A 27,610-nucleotide genomic window follows, 5' to 3' on the forward strand; every position below is an offset into this window, starting at 1 on the left:
GAAAAGTAGAGGTCCCAGAACCGATCCTTGTGGGACACCACTAGTCACAACCCTCCAATCCAAATGTACTCCCTCCCCCATGACCCTCTGCTTTCTGCAGGGAAGCCAATTCTAAATCTACCTGGCCAAACTTCCCTGGATCCCATGCCTTCTGACTTTCTGAATAAGCCTACCGTGTGGAACCTTGTCAAATGCCTTACTAAAATCCATATTGATCACATCCACTGCACTACTCTCATCTATATTCCTGGTCACCTCCTCAAAGAACTCTATCAGGCTTGTTAGACACGATCTGCCCTTCACAAAGCCATGCTGACTGTTCCTGATCAGACCATGATTCTCTAAATGCCCATAGATCTTATCTCTAAGAATCTTTTCCAACAGCTTTCCCACCACAGACATAAGGCTCACTGGTCTATAATTACCCAGACTATCCCTACTACCTTTTTTGAACAAGGGGACAACATTCACCTCCCTCCAATCCTCCGGTACCATTCCCGTGGATAACGAGGCTCAGCAATCTCTTCCCTTGCCTCGTGGAGCAGCCTGGGGAATATTCTGTCAGGCCCCGGGGACTTATCCGTTCTAATGTATTTTAACAACTCCAACACCTCCTCTCCCTTAATATCAACATGCTCCAGAACATCAATCTCATTCATATTGTCCTCACCGTCATCAAGTTCCCTCTCATTAGTGAACACCGAAGGAAAGAATTCATTGAGGACCTCGCTCACTTCCACAGCCTCCAGGCACATCTTCCCACCTTCATCTCTAATCGGTCCTACCTTCACTCCTGTCATCCTTTTGTTCTTCACATAATTGAAGAATGCCTTGAGGTTTTCCTTTACCCTACTCGCCAAGGCCTTCTCATGCCCCCTTCTTGCTCTCCTCAGCCCTTCTTAAGCTCCTTTCTTGCTACCCTATATTCCTCAATAGACTCATCTGATCCTTGCTTCCTAAACCTCATGTATGCTGCCTTCCTCCACCTGACTAGATTTTCCACCTCACTAGTCACCCATGGTTCCATTACCCTACCATTCTTTATCTTCCTCACCGGGACAAATTTATCCCTAACATCCAGCAAGAGATCCTTAAACATCGACCACATGTCCATAGTACATTTCCCTGGAAAAACATCATCCCAATTCACACCCGCAAGGTCTAGCCTTACAGCCTCATAATTTACCCTACCCCAATTAAAAATTTTCTGTCCTCTCTGATTATAGTGGTAAGGAAATGCATGGGGGAGGGGGAGAAGTGAGAATGACGAGGGTGGAAGAGGTCCTTGATTATATTATAAGCCAAGACCGCAGTTAAGTGTAGACAGAGACAATGGAGGGGAAGCTGGTAACTTTAAAACAGTTGGCAGTCATGGCCTAATGAATATTCCTTCCACCAAACCTGAAAACTGTGATTAAAACACTCTATGTACACGAACACCCCAGTCCATATTAGCAGAGTATTGCAGTGGAGTTTCCCATGGAAGGAAGAAGGGAAGTTAAATGAGTTTGGTACATGAGGACTTACAGCCCTGGACACACAACCTGGACTAAACGTACTGGGGATCTGATATGGAACATACTAGATGATTCTGAAGAGAGTACTTATCCATCCACGACTGATGGAGTCTAATAAAGTATCTCCACAAGAAATAATTACTAATACAAATGCAATCTTCCATCTGTCTGAAATGATAACACAAGGTTGTGTTTTACTTGTAAACTAGGTTGTTTACACACCATTGATGACTTCTATTTCTACAATATCCTGATATCTGGGTGGCAAGCAGGGGCAAACTTCAGCCTTGCCTGGGTGTGTAGATTACATGATTGTCATTCTCCATCAATGGGTGCTTCTCTTGTGTTGGCAGTTCCCTGTGTTAGAGAGGGTGTTCAGAAGATTGACCATACGACAAAAGGATAACATCTTTATCTCCCAAAAGAAGAATGAAGGAAGCAAGGTAACAAACTGCTGATGCTGGAAATAAAGGCTGCGGTGAATACTCAGGAGGTCAGGCAACATCTGTGTAAAGAGATACAGAAGTAATGATTCAAGCGAATGACTTCGTTGGCTTGAAGTCTTATTTCTCCTCTTGCTACTGGAATCAGTAAGAACGTATAGGAGCCTCAGGACCCATACCACCGGGTTCAGGAACAGTTATTAATCCTCAACTATCAGGCTCTTTAACCAGTGGGGATAACTTCAATCAATTTCACTCACTCCATCACTGGACTGTTCCCACAGCTCATGAACTGATTTTCAAGAACTCATCTCATGGTCTCGACATTTATTGCTTATTTATTATTATTTTTCTTTTTGTATTTGCACAGTTTGTTGTCTTTTGCACATTGGTTGTTTGTCCATCCTTTTGGGTGTGGTCTTTCATTGATTCCATTGTGTTTCTTGTATTTACTGTGAATGCCAGCAAAAAATGAATTTCAGGGTTGTATATGTGATGTATATGTACTTGGATAACAAATTTACTTTGAACTTTGAACTTTCTGTATTAATCACACCAACTAATTTGTTGAGCATCACCAACATTTCTAAATATTTTGTACTGAGCTATTTAATATGCAAATCAGGTGAGCTGCACAAAATAGTTGATACGTTTTTCACCTTTTTAGGAAGTACTTCGATACTTCATTGCTGTAACTTACTTTGTGTGAAAGCAGGGGGACAAAGATACAGTGCTGAGCCTGAAGTTAAATGAAAAGGCAAATGCCTGCTCTGTGTCTGCTCATGAATCATTCCTGAATCAGGAAAAAATAGCAGAACTTTTTCTTTTGAATGCAGAAAATGGGACTAGCTGGGTGGACAATGGGATTGGTATGAATTGTGTTGCACTGCTCTATGACTCAGTTTACTGCAATGCAAGAGAAAAACAACTTTTGGAGTAACTTATTGGAATATTAAAATGCTGGAAATCAGAAAATCAGCAGGTCAGTCAGCATCTCACAAAAGAGAAATAGAAAACAAGCTTCAGACCCAAAATTCTTCATCAGAATTGGCAAAGAGGGAAACCAAGTCATTAGGTAGGAGGAAGGAGAGGTGGGTAGAACAAAGGGAATATCTCTGAAAGGGTGAGGTGAAGTGGGTAAAAATGGCATCTAAAGGCAAGTTATGCTTCTTTACCTGCATTGTGTTGCTACTGGCTAAGAGAGAAAAAAAATGTAAAATCAGACAAGAAGCTTAAATGGCTTGAAACAAGTTTCAAGACACTGACCTCAATACCTCCTTATGCAATAGGATGCTTGATTTTCTCACTTGCAGACCCCAGCCAGTTTGGATTTTCAACATCTCCTCCACAATCGCCATCAGCACAGGTGCGCCACGAGGCTGTGTGCTTAGCCTCCTGCTCTACTCACTTTACACTTATGACTGTGTGGCTAAGCACAGCTCCAATGCCAAACTCAAGTTTGCTGATGACACTACTGCCACAGGCCGCATCAAAGGTGGTGATAATCAGCATATAGGAGGGAGTTTGAAAATCAGGCCGAATTGTAACACAACAAAAACCTCTCCCTCAATGTCAGCAAGACCAAGGTGCCGATTATTGATTAATGCGAGGAAACCACCCGTGCATAAGCCAGTCGTCATCAGGGGATCACAGGTGGAGAGGGTCAGCACTTTACATTCCTTGGTGTTCTCATTTCAAAGGACCTGTCTTAGGTCCGGCACACCAGTGCAATTACGAAGAAAGCACGGCAGTGCCTCTACTTCATTAGGAGTTTGTGAAGATTCAACATGACAGCTAAAACTTTAACAAACTTCTATAGATGTGTGGTGGAGAGTATAACAACTGGCTGAATCACACCGTTGTATGGAAACATCAATTTGCTTGAATGGAAAATCCTATAAAAGTCCATCACCAGTAAAGCCCACCCCACCACTGAGCGCAATTACATGGGGCATTGCCTCAGGAAAGCAGTATTCATCATCAGGGAGACTCCACTACCCAGGCCATGCTCTCTTCTCACTGCTGCCATCAGGAAGAATGTACAGCAGCCTCAGGACTCACACCACAGGGTTCAGGAGCAGTTCTTATCCCTCAACCATCAGACCCTTGAAGCAAAGGGGATAATAACTTCACTTGCCCCATCACTGAAATGCTCCCAGAACCTACGGACTCACTTTCAAAGATGCTTCAGCTCATGTTCTCAGTAGTTATTGTTTATTTATTATTGTTATTACTTATTTATTTTTGTATTTGCACAATTTGTTGCCCTTTGCACAGTGGTTGTACACACAGTTGGTGTGGTCTTTCACTGATTCAATTATGTTTTTTGAATTTATTGCATATGCTTGCAAGAAAATGAATCTCAGAGTTGTATATGGTCTCTGACGATCTGGATGCAATTTAGAAAACATTCTGGTTTATTGAGATTTTCCCTTTCTAGGCCCATTTATTCTAATTTTTTTTAAACCCTCCATGACTGATTTAGTTTTTAAAGAATGGGACAGGTTGGGTATTAAATGTTTTTGGGATCTGTTTGTTGGAGGAAATCTTTTTTCATTTGAGCAATTGTCAGCTAAATATAGCCTACCCACAACTCACATTTTTAGATATCTACAAATTAGAGACTTTCCAAGATCTCAATTATGTACATTTCCTATAAGCTCAGATAAGAACTTACTGGATGTAATTTTTAATTTGACACCTTTTTATAATGGTTCAATATCTAATATTTATGGTATGTTACTGGAGACAAGGAATGTTCCTTTAGACAAAATTAAGTATCCCTGGGAACAAGACTTACAGACATCAATATCTGAGGAAACTTGGAATGAAATTTTTAAACTGGTTAATATGTCATCACCATGTGCTCGCCATTCCTTCATACAATTTAAGGTGGTACATAGAGTCCATATGACTAAAAATAAGCTATCTCATTTTTATTCGGATATATCTCCCCACTATGACAGATGCAATAATGGCGAAGCTTCATTAGTTCATATGTGTTGGACTTGTCCGAGTCTTGAGAAATATTGGAAGGAAGTTTTTCAAACTTTTTCTTTACTTTTCAAAGTCAATTTTAAATCTAATCCTATGACAGCCCTATTAGGTATTGTTGCTGGACAAGATATCAAGCTGAAGACATCTGATTTACATATTTTGGCCTTTAGTGCTCTTATAGCTAGGAGGGTGCTTTTGTTTAAATGGAAAGATGTTTTTCCTCCTACTCATGCTCAATGGTTATGCGATGTTGTCATGCTTAGATTTAGAGAAGATTCATTGTTTGATTTCTGAATCTGTTCAAGACTTTCAAACATTGTGGTGACCCTTTCTGAATTATTTTCAAAACTTTCAAAACCCTCAGTTCGTTGTTTAAATTTAGATCTTGGCTATTATTAATTTTTATTATATGAGAAGGTATTTTACCTTTTTTTCTCCTTAATAAACAGCTTCCGTCTTGGTAGGGGTTAGATTTTTTTGTAATAAATTAGTATATTTCAATATAACTTTGACTAACCTACATGAATAACGGGTAATGAGATTGTTATTACGAACAGATATAATGTAATTTGTAGTTATTTTTTTTGACCTTTATATACTTTCTTGTACTCGGTATTCTTTTATGTAAAAACTAATAAAATATTGAAAAGAGTTGTATATGGTGACATATACGTACTTCGACAATAAAATTACATTGAGCTTTGAACTTTTGAACTTTGAAATGGCCAGTTCTGACATAGGGAGAAAACAAGTAGAGTTATTTCCACTCACTGAAATGTCCAGTTCAGTGTTTTTTTTTGCAGCTTTCAATAACTATTATACTTCAGTTGCATAGTTAACATAGCGAGGAAACTCCATCGTTCATCACAGTTGCTTTATCAAATAAAATCAACTGACATGGAAGCCCATATAAGGAGATCAAACTAGGAGACCAAAGATGGGTGGTTAATGTGAGCTGGAAAGTACTAAGGTCTTGGGAGGGGCTTCCAGAGATCAGAGTCTGGTCTGGTAAAGATTCAACTACCAGTGCTGGAGTAATAGAATTCAGGAGAATTCTGTTGGAGATTGTGAGAGATACAATCAGCAGTGTGGAGTTCTCCAGCACACTTTCCATCCAAGTCTCAGCATGGAAAGGGTTCCGAGTATGTGGAAAACATTATGTATGGGCCCAGTACACAAGAAAAGCCAACCAAAAGTCTTGAATGACTACCATCCAGTGGCCCTGACCTCACACATCATAAAGACCCTAGAGGCTGGTCCTGGCTCACCTCTGACCCCTGGCCAGATCAGCCCTCGATCCCCTGCAGTTTGCCTACCAGGAGAACATTGGAGTTGATGATGCTGTCATCTACCTGCTGAACAGAGCCTACTCCCATTTGGATCAGCAGGGCAGCACTGTGAGGATCAGTTTTTTGATTTCTCAAATGCCTTCAAAACCACACAGCCCTCATTGCTGGCAGAAAAGCTGTGGGTCAATGCATGATGGAGCTTCCAGATGACCTGACTGGCAGACCACAGTTTGTGAGGTTTCAGAGCTGTGTGTCAGACATGGTTATAACCAGAACTAGGGCCCCACAGGGGACTGTATTGGTTCCCTTCCTGTTTACCCTGTAAATCTCGGACTTTAGATACAACACTAAATCATGTCATTTGCAGAAATTCTCTGGTGACTCAGCAATAATTGGGTATATAAAGGGAGGACAGGAGGATGAATACAGGGTTCTGTTGGAGGACTTTGTCAAATGGTGCAAGCTGAATCATCTGCAGCTCAACATCAGTAAGACAAAGGAGATGATGATGGATTTTAGGAAGACTAAGCCTGCAATGCTCCCTGTTACTATTGATGGTGAGGACGTGGATATAGTGATGATCTACAAGTACCTCTGGGTGCAGCTGGATGACACACTTGAGTGGAGCACCAACACAGAGGCTGTGTACAAGGGCCAGAGTCGCTCCTACTTCCTGAGGAGACTGAGGTCCTTTGGAGTATGCAGGCTTCTCTTTCACATGTTCTACCAGTCTGTTGTTGCCAGTACAATCTTCTATGTGGTGGTGTGTCTGGGCAAAGGCATTGACATTGGTGATGTCAATAGGCTCAATAAACTGATTAGAAAGGCTATTTCTGTTACAGGAGTCAAAGTGGACACACTGGAGGCTGTGGTAGAACAAAGGACCCTACAGAAAATCCTTACAATTGTGGATAGTGTTTCTCACCCTCTGCATGCCACCTTGGCTGAACCGAGGAGCACTTTTAGTAATAGACTAAGACAACTTTGCTGCTCCAAAGAGCACTATATGAGGTCATTCTTACCCTTAGTCATTAGGATCTATAATAAGTCAATCTAAAGCTGGGGAAGTGATGACTCCCTCTTGATAGAATGTTTGTGGTAACTTATTTTTTTATTACTTCTTACTTCTCTTCTAATATTTGTATATTTGGATATCTGTGCACTTGTAATGCTACTGTGACACTGTAATTTCCTTTGGGATCAATAAAGTATCTATCTAAACAAAAATAACAAATAGTAATATTATTAATTCGTACTGGTTTGCAAGGTAATACTTTGTTCTTTATTCTTAAGTTGAAAATGGTTTTCTACCCTAAGCCCATTGGTAATAAGGAAAAATGTAATGAATTAAAACTAAATCAGTATAATCCAATCTATTTCATCAGCTTATTCGGTGTCATTTCTTTCTTATGGAGCCTGGTGTTTACTGTCACAAAGTAATATAAAAAAAATCTAGCACAGACAGAAGCTTCAATAAGCAATTTCTCAAGACCTCGTGATAGTAATTGTTGAAAATCACAGGAGACATATTTAATATTTAAAAAGGACCATCAACAATTTGAAATCCACAATAAGTTCTCAAATTATTATCAAAGAGGTCATTATGAATTCCTTCCTGTGCTTCACTGACTTTGTGTTTTCTATCTGTTTCCCAGTGTGACTATGATTGTCTCTGTATGTTGTACCTTTATCTTGCTCCTTACTTCCTTCTCTGTTTTATCCTTTATCTGTATTTTATATTTTACTTGCATCTTATACTTGGTCTCTTAGCTTTTTTGTATCTTATGCCTTCAGTTCAACAGCCTCACCTTTCATTTTGACTTCCTTGTCTTGCATTTTGATTGTCCTGGCATGTGTTTTGACTCTTGCATTTTGACTCCCCTGTCTTGTGACTTTTCTGTTGTGTATCTCTGCTGTCTTGTGTCTCTCAGTGATTTGTAATTAGTCCAGCTCTGTCATAACCCTATTGTTCACTGACCTGCGCTGGTTCCTGATTAAATATCACCTTGACTTAAAATTCTCAATCAAATCCCTTCATGGCTTCATTTTTCTCCCCACTAATGTATTCTCCTCCATCCATGTAATTCTCCCAGATATTTGTATACCCTATTTCTGGCCTTTTGAATATCTCTGGATTCAAACCTTCCACCTCTGGAAGTTGAATCATCAGATGTCAAGTCTCTAAGCTCTGTAGATTTCTCCCTAAACCTCCCCATTTTATGTCACTTTCTTTGTCAAGCCAATCACATTAGCCACACCTTTGGTTAACTGCTCCAGTATCTTCTTGTGTAGTTTGTACCAAATCTTACCCACGATGGGATGTTTTACAGAAAGGATCTTTATGACATTTTACAGAAGTGTATCCCAGTTCCTTAACATAGCAATCTCCAAAACATCCTAACAGACACAGCAGGATGCATGGAATATCTGGTGACACACCTCCTTCACTGAATTTCAGGACAACATTAGTGATGATTTCAACATCCCAAAGACACCTGTGTTATGTGCAATATTCAATCAACTCTCCTACACGTATCATTATAACCTTTAGTCTCCTCCTCAACAACACATCCCTTCCAAGGTTTACCTCCTACAAAGTCTTCCTCCTATAACCACGTCTTACTCTTTATAGCCGCATAAGACGACTACAAATACGTCAAATGAGACTCTCCCAATGACTTCAATCTTAAATTAAATACCCTATGTACAAGATTAGACTGCTGGTTATACAATATATTAATCACCTGAATAGGAATTTTACCAAAGGACTCGCTTCTCTAAAGTGCACAACAGCATTGCTTTGACTCCAGAAAATTTTCAAATAAGAATTCAATTCCATCAGCTGACTCGGCCCAGATGCCTGAGAACTTGCTGACATCTCCTATGTCCGGCTTCTTCCAAGGCCTGACATCATCAGGAAGGTTGAAGGGATTGTGAAGTCAATCTGTGAAAACTGAAATAAAGGCAGAAAATGCTGGAAACATTCAGCAGGTCAGGTGGCATTTGTGGAAAGAAAAACATTTTAAGCCAAAGACACTTTGATTTGAAACATTAATTCTGTTTCACTCTCCGCAGATGGTGCTTGATCTGCTGAATGTTCCTAGCATTTTTATTCGACCCTGAGCCAATAGGCTGGTCCTGGACTTATTTCCTGGCATAATTTACATATTATTATTTAATTATTTATGGTTTTATATTGTTATATTTATACTCTATTCTTGGTAAGTGCGACTGTAACGAAACCCAAATTCCCTTGGGATCAATAAAGTATGACTAATTCATCAAATAGTCATAGTCATAATCCCGTGTAGCATGCTCAGTGTGCTGAATGAGGCAACAAATGGTGCTGAACTCTGTTCTGGAAATGGGATAGTTTCAATCTGAACTTCAAGAAGTGAAGTTTGATATCTATGTGTTGCCACATCCCACTTTGTACCTGTACAACGGGATGTAGTAACGTACAGACATCAAACTCCACTTTCTGCACTTCAGTATGCAGTCCAGAAAAGCAAACTTTACACTATACTTACAATTAATATCTCCAGGAGGAAACCAGGATAAATGCCTGTGGAATTTCATTGGCTCTTAGAGATATAAATTTAACTCAATCTGCCCCTTGGCTAGTTATCCAACGGGTTTCCGTTACCACCGTTTGTGATATACCCCCAATTTTGAAATGTCATATTGTTAAAGCCAGGGAACAAGCATGAACATGGCTATCTGCCAACTGCCAACTCAGGAGTCTAACTAAAATTTAATCATTACAATTAGGGGCATTGAAACAAAATTCCTTGTGTGATCAAAGCAGTTAACATGAATCATTCAAACGAGAGCTTTTCACTGGACTTACTGAAATATATTAGGACCAAAGACGGTGGCAAGGTTGTAAACAGTCATTCGATTGGTCCTGTGCTCCGCAGCAACCAGAGTCAGAAAGTGGCACAGAAACTTCAGCAGACAGTAATTAACTTCCGGGAGCTGCTGCAGAAGCCATCGTAGTTCTTCCCGATTTCCATTGTGGTCTGGAATATAAATGAGAAAGTACATCGTTTGAGCTTGAGCAAAAGAGTAAACAAAGAACAACTCCCTGCTGGTCTTACTGAATCCTACAAATGAGAGTCATAGAACACTACAGCTTAGAAACAAGCCCTTTGGCCCATCTAATGCCACACATGAGGCTGCTTACCAAGTTAAGAGCCCGTGGTATTACAGGAAAGTTACTAACATGGTTAGAGCATTGGTTGACTGGTAGGAGGCAGAGAGTGGGAATAAAAGGATCCTTTTCCGGTTGACTGCCAGTGACTAGTGGTATTCCGCAGGGGTCAGTGTGGGGACCGCTTCTTTTTATGCTGTATACAAATGATTTCAATGAAATACAATGTTAGAAAATGCATGGTCATGCACTTTGGTAGTACAGACTATTTTCTAAACGGGGAGAAAATCCAGGAATCTGAGATGCAGAGGGACTTGGGAGTCCTTGCGCAGAACACCCTGAAGGTTAACTTGCAGGTTGAGTCGGTGGTGAGGAAGGCAAATGCAATGTTAGCATTCATTTCAAGAGGTCTAGAATACAAGAGCAAGGGTGTGATGCTGAGACTTTATAAGGCACTGATGAGGCCTCACCTTGAGTATTGTGAGCAGTTTGAGCCCCTCATCTTAGAAAAGATGTGCTGACATTGGAGAGGGTCCAGAGGAGGTTCACAAGGATGATTCCAGGAATGAAAGGGTTATCATACAAGGAACATTTGATGGCTCTGGGTCTGTACTCACTGGAATTCAGGAGGATGAGAAGGGACCTCGAATGTTGAAAGGCCTAGACAGAGTAGATGTGAAAAGCATGTTTCCCATGGTGGGAGGGGGCACAGCCTCAGGATAGAGGGGCGCCCTTTCAAAACAGCGATGCGGGGCAATTTCTTTAGCCAAAGGGTGGTGAATTTGTTGCCAAATGCAGCTGTGGAGGCCAGGTTGTTGGGTGTATTTAAGGCAGAGATTGATAGGTTCTTGATTGGACATGGCATCAAAGGTTATGGGGAGAAGGCCAGGAACTGAGGTTGAAGAGATTAAAAAAAATGATCAGCCATGATGGAATGGTGGAGCGGACTTGATGGGCCAGATGGCCTAATTCTGATCCTATATCTTATGTCAAACTATTAATCTGTCTAGTCCCATCCACCTGACTACAGTCCTCCATAACCCTTCCATCCATGTACCTATCTAAATTTCTCTTCAATGTTAAAATCAAACCGCATACAGCATTTCTGCTGGCATATTGTTCCACACTCTCACCACCCTCTGAGTAAAGATCTCCCTCATTTTCCTCTTAAACATTTCACCTTTCACCCATAACCCATGACCTCTAGTTCGAGTCTCACCCAACCTCAGTGGAAAAAGACTGCTTGTAGTTACCCTGTGTATCCCTCTCACAATAATTTTGTATACCAATTGTTATTGCACATTGAACATAAGGATCTACTCCTTTTAAATCGACTCATCTTTTTTCCCCAGTCCTGCTGAGGGCCTTAGCCTGAACTATTGACTGTACTCATTTCCATAAAGGCTGCCTGGCCTGCTGAGTTCCTCCAGCGTTTTGTGTGTGTTGCTAGGATTTCCAGCATCTGCAGATTTTCTCTTGTTTGTGATGGGACCCTGTGCTTCTAATTAAAACAATTACATTTGGATTGCCTGACACTTGCAGGAAGGAGAGAAGCTACTTCTCCTTGCCCTCTCCCACTGATGACAATCCTTCTTACTAGATAACTGGGAAGTGGGGTAAGTAATGACAATTGGAATTTCTCACAGACAAGTGTGTGAAGTGTTGCATTTTGATCAGTAAACTAGAGTAGGACTGAAACATTAAATGGTAGGGCCTTGGAGAGTCCTATAGAATAGCAAGAGCTGGGGGTGGAGGTCGTAAACAACAAACCAGTTGTAGAAGTGTGTGTCCCCACAAAATCATTCAGAGAGTACCATAACCAGAAGCCCTGGATGAACCAAGAGATCCATAATCTGCCGAGGGCCAGATCAGTGACATTCAAGTCTGGCAACCAAGTTAAATACAGAAAGACACCTCACATGTGAAAAGACAGTTCTGGACCAAATGTGAATCACTGAAGGATGCTAGACAGCTGTGGAAAGGCTTGAATGCCATTACCTCTTACAGGTAAGGACATATTCAGTACAGCTTTGTGGGCCAAAGGGCCTGTATTGTGCTGTAGGTTTTCTATGTTCCTAAAACAGAGCTAAGTGACATAAGTGACAACTAGACTTTGTTCCAAGATGAGCTCAATGCCTCCTGTTCTTGCTTTGACCAGCAAAATATGGAGGAACCTTTACAAATTCCAACAACAGCTGATGACCCTGTGATTTCGGTCTCTGAGGTTGACATGAGAGCATTCTTCAGGAGGGCGAACCCATGGAGAGCACACGGTTCTGAGGGGCTCCATGGCCATACTAAAGACCTGTGCTTATCAATCAGCTGGAGTTTTCACCAATATCTTTAACCTCTCACTTTGGCAGTCTAAGGTACACACCTGCTTTAAGCAGGCTTCAATTATACCAGTGCCTAAAAACAGATTTGTAACCTACCTCAATGACTTCTGTCCAGTAGCACTTCCATCGAGAGATGAAGTGCTTTGAGAGATTGCAAATGAACTCCTGCCTGAGAAACGACGCGGATCCACTCCAATTTGCCTACCAGCATGTCTACAGCAGATGCCATTCCATTGGCTCTTTACTCAACCTTGGCCTTAATACCTCCTTGTGCAGTTCAATCTTCGATTTCCTTACTTGCAGACGCAAATAATTTTGAATTAGCGACAACATCTCGTCCACAATCTGCATTAGCACAGGTGTACCACAAGGCTGTGCGATCAGCCCCCTGCTCTGTTCACTTTATACTTATGATTGGCACTGCTCCAATGCCATATTTCAGTTTCCCGATGACACCATTGGCCAAATCAAAGGTGGCGACGAATCAGCACTTCAGAGGGAGATTGAAAATCTGACTGATTGGTGCTACAACAACAAGCTGTCATTTAATGTTAGCAAGACCAAGGAGTTGAATATTGACTTGAGGAGGGGGAAACTGGAGGTCAATACGCTTTTGCTTATTGGGGGATCAGAGGTGGAAAGGGTCAGCAATTTTAAATCTTCAGCAACAAACTTCTGTGTGTGGTGGACAGTATATTGACTGGTTGCATCACAGCCTGATATGGAAACACCAAGTAGGGTTTAAAGCCCTCCCCACCATTGAGCATATCTACATAGAGAGCTGTCGCAGGAGAACAACACTCATCATCATGGACCCTCAGCACCCAGCCTATGCTCTCTTCTCGCTGCTGCCATCAGGAAGAAGGTACAGGAGTCTCAGGACCCACATCACAAGGTTCAGGAATAGTTATTACCTCTCAACTATCAGTGGAGGTAACTTCACTCACCCCATCACTGAACTGTTCCCATAACCGATGAACTCACCTTCAAGGACTTTTAATCTCATGTTCCTGATATGTATTGCTTATTTATGATTATTATTTATTTTTTTTAGTGTTTGCAGAGTTTGTTGTCTTTTGCACATTGGTTTTTTGTCCACCCTGTTGGGTGCAGTCTTGCATTGATTCTATTGTGTTGCTTGGATTTTCTGTGAATTACTGCAAGAAAATGAATCTCAGGGTTGTATATGGTGACATACATGTACTTTGACTATAAATTTACTTTGAACTTTGAACTTAGTTCCCTGACAGAGGCAACACTGGCAGGCAGAGTAATGATACAGGCATTTGCCCTACTTGGCCAACTGTGATGGCATACTGCGACCGTACAAGCTGTTGGTGAGACCACACTTAAGAGTATTGTGTGTAATACTGATTGCTCAGCGATAAGGATTTAATTAAGCTGAAAAGGATGCAGAAAAGATTTGTAGGGGTGTCACTAGAACAAGAGGACATAAGGGCGTTGGAGTGTAGGAGGCTGAGGGGCAACCAAACAGAGGTATATAAAATAATCAGGGTTGAGATAAGGCGAATGGTCGCAGTCTTTTGCCCAGAGTAGGATTGTCTAAAATTCGAGGGTATGATTGCGAGAATTGCTGAAAGGATCATTAGGTTCTCTCATCCACCTATCCGAGATATTTATCCGGAGTGCTGCATGCACAGGGGTCTTGGCATTGTCAAGGGTCCCTCTCATCTGTCCCACAATCTCTTTGACCCCCTACCAACAGGTAGGGGGAATCACAGCATTAGGACAGGGACTGCTAGGATGGAAAATAACTTCTTCCCCCAGAGGATGAGATTATGAATGTTTGGTCATGCACTTTCCTATACTATATTCTATCTGCCACTTATATGGGGGGGAGGGGGGCTACAGCACAGGATCAAAAGAAGCTGCATTGGGTAGTAAATTTAGTCGGCTCCATCTTGGGTGCTAGCCTACAAAGTACCCAGGACATCTTCAGGGAATGGTGTCTCAGAAAAGCAGCATCCATTATTAAAGACCTCCAGCACCCAGGACATACCCTTTTCTCACTGTTACCATCAGGCAGGAGGTACAGAAGCCTGAAGTCACATGCTTAGTGATTCAGGAACAGCTTCTTCTCCTCCGTCATCCGATTCCTAAATGGACTCTGAACCCTTGAACACTACCTCACTTTTTAATACATATTATTTCAGCTTTTTTGCACGATTTTTTAAAAAATCTATTCAACATATGTATATTGTAATTGATTTACTTATTTAGTTATTTTTTTCTCTCTGATAGATTCTGTATTGCATTGAACTGCTGCTGCTAAGTTAACAAATTTCACGTCACATGCCGGTGATAATAAACCTGATTCTGATTCTGATTCTGATTCAGTCAAAGGATCAGAGGTGGGGGTTATTTTCTAAACAGGAACAAATTCATGAATTGGAGTTGCAAAGGGACTTGGGAGCCGGAGTGCAGGATTCCTTAAGGGTTAATTTTCAGGTTGAGACATTAGTAAGGGAGTCAAATGCAATGTTAGTATTCATTTTCAAAGAGCTAGAATATAAAAGTAAGGATGTAATGCAGCACTGGTCCAACCACATTTGGAATACTGTGAGCAGGTTTGAACCCCTCACCCAAGGAAGGATGTACTAGCAGGTGAGGATTATGAGAATGATCCCAGGGATGAAAGGGTTAATATATGAAGACCATTTAATGGCTCTGGGCCTGTACTCACTGAAACCTAGAAGAATGAAGGGGTATTTCACTGAAACCTGACGAATATTGAAATGCCTAAATAGAGTGGCTGTGCAGAGGATGTTTCCATTATTGGTATAGTCTAGGACCAGACGGTATACCTCAAAGTCGAAGGACATCCCTTTGTAGCAGAGATGAGGAATTTCTTTAGCCAGAGTGTGGTGAATTGATGGAATTCATTGCCACAGATTGCTATAGAGAACAAGTCTTTGGTATATTTAAAGCGGAGGCTGATAGGTTCTTGATCAGTAAGGGATTCAGTGGGGGAGAAGGCAGGAAAATAGAGTTAAGGAGGAAAATAAATCAACTATGATCGAATGATGGCACAGATTGGATGGGCTGAATGGCCTGATCCTGATCCTATGTCTTGTGATCTTTGCCTACTGGTTTGTTTCCTCATAATACCTTCATCTATCCCTGACACCATTTGACTCCAACCACCACACCTCACACAAATACCAACCCCTCACAATTACTTGTTTTGGGTTCTGGAGCAGAGCACAAATAAATGTGAATCATTTGGCACCATTTAAGGTGGATGTTTGTCCTGGGTTGTGTGTGCTAGTCCCTAGACAAAATAACAGCTACATATTATAGATTGATTCCAGTTCTATTCAGTTCAGTGGATCTATCGGAGCGAAGTGTATCTTGGCACCATCACGATGTCATTTATTTATCAGAAATAGAACGTATGACAGGAAAAGGTCGTGCCAAACTAATTAACCTAATGACACTTAATCCTTTCTGTCTGCGCATGGCACATGTTCCTCTATTCTCTGCATATTCATGCGCCTGGTTAAATGCCTCTTAAATGTCATTATTATATCTGCCTGGACCACCTCCCAGTGCATTTCAGACACCTACTACTTTTTGTGTTTAATATCTTGCCCCACACATCTCTGAACTTTCCCCCATTCACCTCCAGAAATTGCAGAGGATGACTCTTTACCACATTCTCCTTTGCAGCAAAACAAAGCGTAACATTATTGTTGTGCCTTTTCTTTGAAAATACCCGAAGGATACGATAAAACAAAAGAAAATTCACCAGCATTGAGGATGCTGTTCACCAGGATACACTGGAATTATCTAAACCTGCTCTCAGTCTCAGTTTCTCCTGCCTTTCTCCATGCTGAGTGACAAAAACAAACAGAAATATCTTAAAAACCTGGTGTTGAAAATCTGACATAAAAATATAAAATGCTGGAAGCACTCAGCAGGTTAGGCAGCATCTGCAGAGAGAGAGAGAAACGGAATTAACATTTCATGTGCATAATGAATCCATCTTCAATTTGAAACATTAACTTTGTTTCTCTTTCCACAGATGCTGTCTACTCTATTTGCTGAGTATTTTCAGTGTTTTCTAACGTTAGCTGAATTAATTTCTCACTCTTTACAAATATGAAATGGTCACAACATGTCTTCTAAACCCAGGGCCAGTTCTGGTTTGTAAGTGACAATATACATAAGCTAATAGTCTTTTCCCCAGCAAAAAGAGTCCAAAACTAGGAGGCATAGGTTTAGGATAAGAAGGGAAAGACTTAAAAGAGACCCGAGAGGCACTTTTATAAGACAAAGGGTGGTGTGTATATGGAATGAGTTGACAGAGAGAGTGGTTAAGGTAGGTACAATAGTATCACTTAAGAAGCACTTGAATAGGTATATGGGAGGAGGGTTAGGATGGAGCTCGGAGGGATATGATTAAAACTCAGGAAATAGTAAGTAGCGGAGTGGATAACAAAATGGCATGGACTGTTAGGGTACGTCCACACTACGCCGGATAATTTTGAAAACAAAGCTTTTTCTCTTCGTTTTGCCCTCTCCACACTGAGCCGGCGTTTTCAGCCCCCAAAAACAGAGATTTTCGAAAACACTCTCCAGAGTGAATAAATCTGAAAACGCTTAATATCCGGCGTAGTGTGTACGGGGTAACCGGAGAGATTTTAAAACGCTGTCATGGCAACACCACAACAACAATGCTTTTTTCTGCTTCTGCTTGGTACTGCACAAGCTGTTATAACGCGCAGTCGGTGTGAACGGTGTGAGAGTTAAATTGTAAAGTGAGTTTTTTTGACTATTTAAAAACGCTGTCATGACGTACTGGAACAGATGTTCCTTGTTTTTTTGAACGCCACCACCCAACAATTTCAGAACAGACGGACGAGACTGAAGCCAGTTGACCCATAGCTTACTGAATAAATAAGTACACTCACTTCGCCCTGTTTTCTGTCCTTGCTTGTATGAAGGTGGTTTACCTATTTATGCAAGTACTTCTCTAACAATAGATGTGTAACAGCCTAATGTAACATAGTATGGAAATACAAGATAACGCTGATGCAGACGTTTTATACATTTAACAAGGTGCTTTATTAATGTAACAGAGTTAGTTTTTCAATGTTTGTCATCAGCTGGGTCATACTGTCTGTGAACTCCCTGTCGGTTGCCTCTATACGCTCCAGTATTTTTTTTAAGTTTTAAGTCCTCCTGTGTGAGAGTCAAGAGCAATTCCTTTAAAGTTTTTCTACTCTGTAACTAGACAAACGCGCACGAAGTATATCGTTTCCTCTTCGCTTGTTTTCTGTGTGTCCTGCACATGCCCAGTAGGAGGAGATTCGCCCAAATATCCGCCTAATGTGGACGGAGATATTTTGAAAAACGCTTAGTGTGGACGCCTGTCGTTTTTACTTGAAACTGGCATTTTCAAAATTATCTGGCGTAGTGTGGACGTAGCCTTAGGCTGAAGGGCCTGTACTCCATGCTGTGTTACTCTATGATTTGTTTGCTGCTCCGCGAGGTGTCCTCTTCTCTGAGCTGAACTGAGGCTGTGACCTGCAACTAATGGGCTCCTAGACTGACTGCAGTGATGACTGACTGGCTTTGTGGCTGTGAACTTACTTTCGTGAACTTTAGTTCTGAATGTTAAAAGCTGACTTTTCATTGTTTGATCAATTTGTTTTTTTTTTTGGCTGTTTGACAGCTTTTTTAATGGGTTATTTTGGGTTTCTCTATTTTGTGGCTTCCTGCAAGGAGGCAAACCTCAAGGTTGTATATAGTACACACTCTTTGATAATAAATATGCTTTGAACTTTGACTCTACTTCTCTAAGACCATGTCTCCTTGTGAATTTAGAAAAAGGTGCCAGTCAAAATAAAGAATTTTCTGGCCGTTCATTGCTGATTGTAAGATCTTGCCATGCATTTAGTGCCTTGCTGTCTTTCCAGTGCAGTACCAAATTGCCACTACTCCCTCTCCAGCATTGTTTTCCAGTGGTGCTCAACCTTTTGATTCCCAACTTTGTCTGAGGTCTTACCAGCATCTGTCTCCACAACCTCTCCATTAACTGTTCTGGCACTCTGGTTCCCATCCCCCTGCAACTCTTGTTTAAACCCCACAGTACAGCATTGACAAACCTTCCCGCTAGGATATTGGTCCTCCTCCAGTTCAGTTGCAAACCGTTCCTTTTATACAGGTCCCACCTCTCACCTTCCCTGAAAGAGAGCCCAGTGATCCAAAAATCTTATGCCCTCCCTCCTACATCAACTCCTTAGCCACGTATTAAACTATATAATTTTCCTAGTTCTGGCCTCACGAGCACGTGGCATGGGTAGCAATCCTGAGATCAAATCCTGGAGGTCCTGCCCTTTAACTTAGCACCAAACTCCCTGAACTCCCTATGCAGAACCTCGTCACTCATCCTACCCATGTCACTGATACCTACATGGACCATGACTTCTGTCTGTTCACCCTCCCAGTTAAGAATGCTGAGGACTTGATCTGAGATGTCCTGGACCCTGGCACCTGGGAAGCAACATACTATCCAGGGAACAAGTTCTCATCCACAGAACCTCTTGTCCGTTCCCATAACTAACAAATTCTCTGTCACCACAGCATGCCTCTTCTCCCCTCTTCCCTTCAGAATCACAGAGGCAGACTCAGAGCCACAGACTTGCTCATTACAACTTTCCTCTGTAAGGTCATAACCCCTCCCCCGACAGTTTCCAAAGTGATTTTACCTTTTGCTGGGGGACGGGGGGTGGGCACAGGGGTATCAGCATCGGCTCCTTAACCCTTTTCCCCTTCCTGACTGTCACCCAGTTTCCTGTGTCCTGCACCTTGGGTGTAACAACCTCTCTATGTGTCCCTATCACCCTCCTCAGCCTCCCAAACGATCTGGAGTTCATCCAGTTCCAGCTCCAACTCCTTAACATGGATTGTTAGAAACTGCAGCTGGATGCACTTCTCACAGTGTAGTCCTTGGGGACACTGCCTTCCTACATCCAGCAAGAGCAGCATTCCACTCTCCTGCCTGTCATCCCTACTATCCTAGCTGAGTGGATACAAAGGAAGGGAAAAACTTAACTTTACGCATTTCTTTTCTTTTGCTTTCTCTGGCTGAAATCTTTCTTCGCGGAAGCCTCAAGATCACAACTCTGGTCCACACAGACCATGGCCTCTGCACTTGTCCCTGCCTTCCTGAAGTTTGCTCTTGCTAATCAATCCCAAACACCAATTGGCTGCTGGTCAAAGCTTTTTTTTTCACTGTACTGACCCACTGCTCCTTTCTATCCTCGAGTAATGGACCTGTTTGAAATCCCCTCCTCTCAAAACTTCTGATGTCTGGATTGGCTGCTGGTCAAAGAGAGAGATGAGAGGGAAATGGCCTAATTGGCTCAGGCTGACAGGAAGGTGACAGTAACTCAAATGACCATGCACAACAGTGGTATGCAGACGAACATCTCTGAATGCACAACATGTCAAACCTTGAAGTGGATGGGCAACAGCAGTAGAAGACCACGGACATATACTCAGGACACACTTATAAGGTACAGGAGGATTCAAGCTCACTATAGCAGAAGATTGTGAGAAAATAATGGGAGTTTGGGGAAGTTTCCAACTGAATCACATTTACAAGAAGCTCAGTTTGAAAGACAAACAGACACCGTTTGATGTGTTTCAAAATAAAACTGTTGTTTCAGTATTGACTATACACGGTGTAGCATTTCAATCCAAAGACTAAACTTGGAATATCACAAAGGAGGTGATTAAGCGTTTCTCTTTGCCAAATGTTTTGAGACATAGTTATCATCTGACTTGATGCTAATCACTCCTGAATATGAATCAGGCCAAACATTGGAAGGTCAGCTGATGCAATGGCTTTGTTTCAATCTTCATCTGACAGTATCTTCTGCCTCTTAAACCTTACCAGTCAAAATAACTTCTTTCTCCCTGGTGAGATTGCTGTGCACAGTTTACATAATGAGGACAATAATAGCACAATGTTCACTGGAAACAATCTCACCAATTCTTTATTAGTACTGGTAGGCAGCTACGAGTTACCGAGCTCAAAAGGAAAACCTTTATTTGAGTAACAAAAGATGGGAGTGGGACCAACAGGACAGATCTTTTCATAAGCTAGTTCAGGTACGATGGGACCAGTGCCCTCCTTCTGTGTTGCTTGAGATTGGAACTACAGTTCTGGAACCAGCTATTTGTCCAGAGTAGCTGGGCTGTACAGAAAATGTTTACATTAGTAGTTGTGAAAGGGTCTGTACCAGGGAAGGTCACACTTCTGAGGTAATTTTTGGAAGGGGAGGCCTGGCCACACCATCCTAAGACTCTGCCTTGCTGACACTGCCTGCGGTAATTGCTACCAGAAAGCAGGCTGGGAAACGGGCTTCTACAGGGTTTCTTACCCCTGTTCTGCAGTGTTGGCATTTGGTGTGGTGTTGCTCTGTAACCTCTACCACAGGCAGCAAGCTCCTCAATACCATAGTGTATAAAGATTACAAAGCAAGGAAAAGTTGGAAGATGACAGACTGATAATTGTTGAGTGCCCTGTCTGTTTTCTGAGGCTAATCTTCTCAAAATCACCACCTACTTGGCACTCCCTGCAGGAGAAATCCCGAGGGAGAATCCACTGGAAAATAATAAAAAGTGCCAGAGGTACTCAGCAAATAATGTCACATATCACATCCCATCAGAGTTGCCAATCTGATGCAAAGCTAACGCAGTTTCTCTCCCCACAATATTTAATTTCAGTTTTCCAGTGTTTATCACATGTTGTTTCTGACTCTCTGGATAATGCTGCTTAAAGCCAGCACAGGAAACCTTAATGATGTCAACTGGGCAGGGACTCTGCAGCATAACAAACATGCCTGATGTCAGTGGGAAGAGAACCCGATATGAGACTCAAAAAGGAAGCACTAAGGGAAAGTTGCTTTGGTGCCCAGTTCTTCCCACACTCACCTTAGCCCTTATCACCCTGTATCTTTCCCCTCCTATAACCACTCCATCTGCCAATCACGTAAACACTCCTCCCACTGGTTTCTCTCCCCCACTGTTTCCATTTGCCCTCCACACCTCCGTCACTTAATTCTAAGCAGCACCTTCCTCTCTTAGCAGTTCCATCATCTGCAGCCCTTTGTTGTCCCCACCTATCACCTCCCAGCCTCTGTCGCTATTTTCACTCTCCCCTCCTCCATCTGCCCAACATTCTTCCTCACCTGGATCCATCTATCACTTGCCAGCTCTTGTTTCACCCCTTCCCTTCACCTCTTTGAACTGGCTGCCTCCCCATTTGTCAATCCAGATGAAAGACCTTTGAAGTCATGAAAGCCACAGAAGAGATACTGGAGGAACTCAGTGGGTCAGGCAGCATCTATGGATGCCCCTTTCCTTCTGTAGATGCTGCCTGATCTGTTGAGTTCCTCCAGCTTCTAGTGTGTTGCTTTGATGGCTTTCTGATTCTACTGAACCAATCTTGTCCTTGCCAATAAACATAGAACATAGCTGAGTACAGCTCTGGTTCTGACGGTACTGTCCATGTCTCAGGATTTGGGGTCTTTAGTTCACTTCCACTTCATAAGACTTCAAACCAAATCTAGGAAGATGCTTCAGTGCAGCCCCAAGAGCCCACTGAATGATGATTTGAAGCCCTGTCTGCCTTTTCAGGAGGATGCAATGGATCCTGTGGCACTTGTTCGAGGAAACATTGAGGAATTGTTTCTGGTGTTCTGCCCAATGCTCACCCCACATAACATTCTAGAAATCCGAGTGTATCCACATGACCTTGCCAGGTGGGCTGTACCATCACACAGCAACAATTCGTCATGTCCATGCCGACCAACGAGTACTTGCCTGTGCTAAGCCAATTTACCAGTGGTCGGTCTTTAGCTCAGTATACCCTGGAGATGCAAGTGTACATCCAGAATGCCTCCTCCACCCTCTCAGGCAATGAGCTCCCAAATCTAACCTCCCTCTGGGGGAAATGTTTTTTTTTTCCTCAGATCCCCTCCAAAGCTCTTACTCCTCGCTTTACACCAATGCACTCCGGACTTCGTCACATCTGCCACTGTGGAAATATTTATTTGCAGTGTGGTGCCAATGGATGTTGTGGGGTGTGGGGGCCTGAAACTGGGAACAATAATTGGTGTGGGGGAGTTAAGGGGGATGTTAAACAGGTAGATAGAAAAGGGAAAAAAAAGGACTGAGGTCTCTATAAACTCCCAATCCAACATTGCAATGGGAAGACCCGCTGTGTACATACATCTATTGATGCTTCTGAACACATCTTCAGTGATGTTCCTGGAATCATCGGGTGTTTCAGGTCTTTCAACATCATACAACCTCCTCCAGGTGACCCAGCCGGGGCTGATCAGACCCCAGCTTGTGTCCAGATGGCTAGCTACTTATGACTCCACGGCTCCCCTCTTTTGAGCCACAGCCATCTTGAGGCCCTCTCTGCCGCATGTACTTAAGATCATAAAACCAAATGATAGGAACACAATTAGGCTAAGCAGCTCATTGATCTTTTCTCCACTATTCAATTATGGCTGATTTTTTTTTTCTCAGCCCTGATCTCCTACCTTCTCAACGTAACCATTAACACCTTTACCAATCAGAAACATACCAATCTTTACCTTAAATGCAGCTAATGACTTACCCTCCACAGCCTTCCATAACAAAAAATTCCACAGATTCACCATCCTCCAGATAAAGAAATTCATTCCCATCTCAGTTCTAAAGGGACAACCCTTTATTTTGAGGCTGTGCTCTCAGATTGTAGACGTTCTTCCTAACGAAAACATCCTCTCCATGTCCTTTCTATCTAGGCATTTCTGTATCCAGTAGGTTTCAATGAGATAACCCCCCACTCTTCCTTCTGAACTCAAGTACAGGCTCAGAGCCAGCAAATGCTCATCAAATGTTAAGTCTTTCATTCCTGGAATCATTTTTGTGAACCTCTTCTCTACTCCCTCTCGAGCCAGCACATCTTTCCTAAGGATGGGGCCTAAAATTACTCGCAGCTTCATGGGCAGCTTAGTCAATTTCACCACAATTCTCCAACAGGAGTGTTTCAAAGGAATGTCATCTCACATGGAAGTAGAGCGGGGGGTGCGGGGTGGGTTCACGTCCAGAAGTGTAAGGTCGGATCTGGTGAAATGAAGAAATTTGGAAATGGCTGCTGCTTATCGTTCACTCTTGGGGGAAAAGGGTTGGCTAACACTCAAAACAAAAATACTGAACAAATAAATTTCTAGACAGTCTTCATGATTGTCGCACAACATTGTAGATTTGCAATGTGTAAACTAACTGGTGCATTTCCTGCTTTTCGCAGTGACTATGATTCAAAATTATTTGACTGGTTATAAAGTGCTTTGAGGACAGTCTAAAGGCATGATAAAACCATGCCATATAAATCCATCACGTTTTCTCTTTGAGAGTTTATTTTGCAAAAACCAAAGTGGCATAGACTGATCAAACAATTTCATTGACAAAAATGACTGCATGATAACGTCATTGTTCAATGATATACCTTATGGACATACAATTCTGTATCGTAAAATGAAGATTACCCAGTTATCTAAATTACTTCTGGCTTGCTGTTAAGTCTGAGTTATGCTCATCCCATTCCCCGAAATGTGCCCAGACATTTCAACAGTGTGGAATTAACTATTCTACTCCAGCAATCATTCCCAGTAAATCAGACAGAGAAAGGAAGCTACCTTCCAACAGAAAGCATTACTTTGGTAACCTGATTCATAAATACAACCTTTCCCTCAACAGTTCCCAGAATAACTATAGACGTACTGTCGAGGATTTCAAAGATTAGCTTTGCATTTTATTTTTGTCTCAAGATAACTTCTGTTGACTGTGCAGATTACTTATTCAGTTCCCTCCTGCACAAGGTCGTTCAATGACTTTCTGGCACCCAACAAGTCAACACAATAATTCTTTGGTTGGCAATAACAGGGTAGAAGATAAAGCAAAATTATTACAAGAGAGGAAGTTATTGGGTGTAAACAATTTAACTATCAAGGCAGATTCTTCCCCTGCCCATCACTCCATCAACTTGAAATTAACCCCTACAACATGTCAATTTGAGCTTGATAGACATTTCCTATTTTGGAATTACTGGATGCACTGGATTCAAATATGGACTAGAAATGGAAGGGTCAATGCTGCCAGATTCTCACTGCCTTGAAGTCCAGTCTTTGAAGGACAGGGATTTTATTGCTAAGTTTTCTGCAGGAACCTGCCGACAGTTTCCTGCACATAGTTCCAGTGGCATCACTTGTTGCCAATGTCCCGTGATGCTCACCACTTTCGGAGCACACAGAACATTGCAGCTCAGGAATGGGTCCTTCAGCCTATGGTGTCTGTGCTTAACATGATGCCAACTTAAACTACACTTCTGTCTGCATATGATTTATATCCCTCCACTCCCTGCCTGTTCATGTAGATATCTAAATATCTCTTAAATATTGCTGCTTTATCTACTTCCATCATCTTTCCTAGTAGCACATCACAGGCACCCATGACTCTCTGTTTAGAAAACTTAAAAGGGGGGCAACAATGAGGAAGGAAAGAATGCTTGAAGTACAGGAGACCCTGGGGGATGTACCTCTCCTAAACAGGTTCACCCTCTTGGAATCTGTCGGGACAGAAGACACTGCCAGCCTGAGAGGCGGTCAGGACTGCAAGTTGAAAATTGGCACTGAAACAAAGCCGAGGAGACAGACGTCAGGCAGAGCCGTGGTAGTAGGGGACTCCATAGTGAGAGGTACAGAAAGGGGTTTCTGCGGCAACAGGCGAGATTGCCTCCCTGGTGTCAGGATCCAGGATGTCACGGACCGATTGCAGGGAATCCTCAAGAGTGAAGGTGAACATCCGGAAGTGGTGGTGCATGTCGGCACAAATGACGTGGGGAAGAAGAGGAAAGACATTCTACAGAGTGACTTCAGGGAACTCAGAAGGCGGCTGAAAAGCAGGACTTCCAGGGTAGTTATCTCCGGTTTGCTTCCAGTTCCTTGTGCTGGAGAAGGCAGGAACAGGGAGATAATGGATCTGAATGTGTGGCTGAGGAACTGGTGCAGGAAGCAAGGATTTGCATTCTTGGACCACTGGGGTATGTTTTGGGGTAAGGATGAATTGTACAAAAGGGACGGGTTGCACCATAATAGGCAGGGGACCAGCATTCTGGCAGGCAGGTTTGCCACTGCCACACGGGTGTGTTTAAACTAAGTAGTGGGGGGAGGGGATGAACTGGAAATATAAGGATAGAATTAAAGGGAAATTGGCAAGTATGATGTTGTGGGAATAACAGAGACATGGCTTCAAGTGGACAGGGCCTGGGAAATGAATATTCAAGGGTAAACGTCCTATCGAAAGGACAGACTGATGGGCAGAGGGGGTGGGGTGGCTCTGTTGGTGAGGAATGATATTCAGTCCCTTGCGAAGGGGGATATAGAATCAGGAGATGTAGAGTCAGTATGGATAGAACTGAGAAATTCTAAGGGTAGAAAGACCCTAATGGGAGTTATCTACAGCCCCCAAATAGTAGTCTGGATGTAGTGTGTAAGTTGAATCAAGAGTTAAAATTGGCATGTAGCAAAGGTAGTGCTACAGTTGTTATGGAGGATTTCAACATGCAGGTAGAATGGAGGAATCCGACCCCAAGAAAGGGAGTTTGTGGAGTGCCTCCGAGATGGATTCTTAGAACAACTTGTACTGCAGCCTACCAGAGAGAAGGCAATTCTAGATTTAGTGTTGTGCAATGAACTGGATTTGATCAGGGACCTCGAGGTAAAGGAGCCATTAGGAGGTAGTGACCATAATATAATAAGTTTTAATCTACAAATTGAGATGGAGAAGGGAAAATCGGAAGTGTCAGTATTACAGTTGAACGAAGGGAACTATGGAGCTATGAGGGAGGAGCTGGCCAAAGTTCAATGGAACAATGCCCTAACAGGGATGACAGTGGCAGGTATTTCTGGGAATAATACAGAAGGTGCAGGATCAGTTCATTCCAAAGAGGAAGAAAGATCCTAAGGAGAGTAAGGGGAGGCTGTGGCTGACAAGGGAAGTAAAGGACAGTATAAAAATAAAAGAGAAGTATAACATAGAAAAGCTGAGTGGGAAGCCGGAGGACTGGAAAACTTTTAAAGAGCAACAGAAGATAACTAAAAAGGCAATACACCGAGAAAAAATGAAGTATGAAGTACAGGTACTTTGGATCTGTCTTCACTAGGGAAGACACAAACAATCTCCCAGATATAATAGTGGCCAAAGGACCTAGGGTAATGGATGAACTGAAGGAAATTTATATTAGGCAGGAAATGGTGTTGGATAGACTGTTAGGTCTGAAGGCTGATAAGTCCCCGGGACCTGATGGTCTGCATCCCAGGGTACTTAAGGAGGTGGCTTTACAAATCGTGGACACATTAGTAATCATTTTCCAATGTTCTATAGATTCAGGATCAGTTCCTGTGGAATGGAGGGTGGCTAATGTTGTCCCACTTTTCAAGAAAGGAGGGAGAGAGAAAACAGGAAATTATAGACCAGTTAGCTTGACGTCAGTGGTGGGAAAGATGCTGGAGTCAATTATAAAAGATGAAATTACGACACATCTGGATAGCAGTAACAGGATCGGTCTGAGTCAGCATGGATTTACGAAGGGGAAATCGTGCTTGACTAATCTTCTGGAATTTTTTGTGGATGTAACTATGAAAATGCACAAGGGAGAGCCAATGGATGTAGTGTAGCTGGACTTTCAGAAAGCCTTTGATAAAGTCCCACATAGGAAATTAGTGGGCAAAATTAGGGCACATGGTAATGGGGGCAGAGTACTGACATGGACTGAAAATTGGCTGGC

At 42.3% G+C, this 27,610-nt stretch overlaps 1 protein-coding gene across 6 annotated transcripts in view; it reads right to left on the reverse strand.

The window, feature by feature from the left end:
• fam13a (family with sequence similarity 13 member A) overlaps positions 1-27,610 on the reverse strand; it is a 252,954-nt gene that overhangs the window by 186,943 nt on the left and 38,401 nt on the right. For all 6 annotated transcript variants that reach the window (XM_072256425.1, XM_072256424.1, XM_072256427.1 and 3 more), the window contains one exon: positions 10,097-10,268. In XM_072256425.1, the coding sequence (XP_072112526.1) occupies positions 10,097-10,268 (172 nt within the window). The remainder of the gene's footprint in view (positions 1-10,096; positions 10,269-27,610) is intronic.

Source organism: Mobula birostris, chromosome 4 (genome assembly GCF_030028105.1).
Source record: "Mobula birostris isolate sMobBir1 chromosome 4, sMobBir1.hap1, whole genome shotgun sequence".
Lineage (NCBI taxonomy): Eukaryota > Metazoa > Chordata > Chondrichthyes > Myliobatiformes > Myliobatidae > Mobula > Mobula birostris.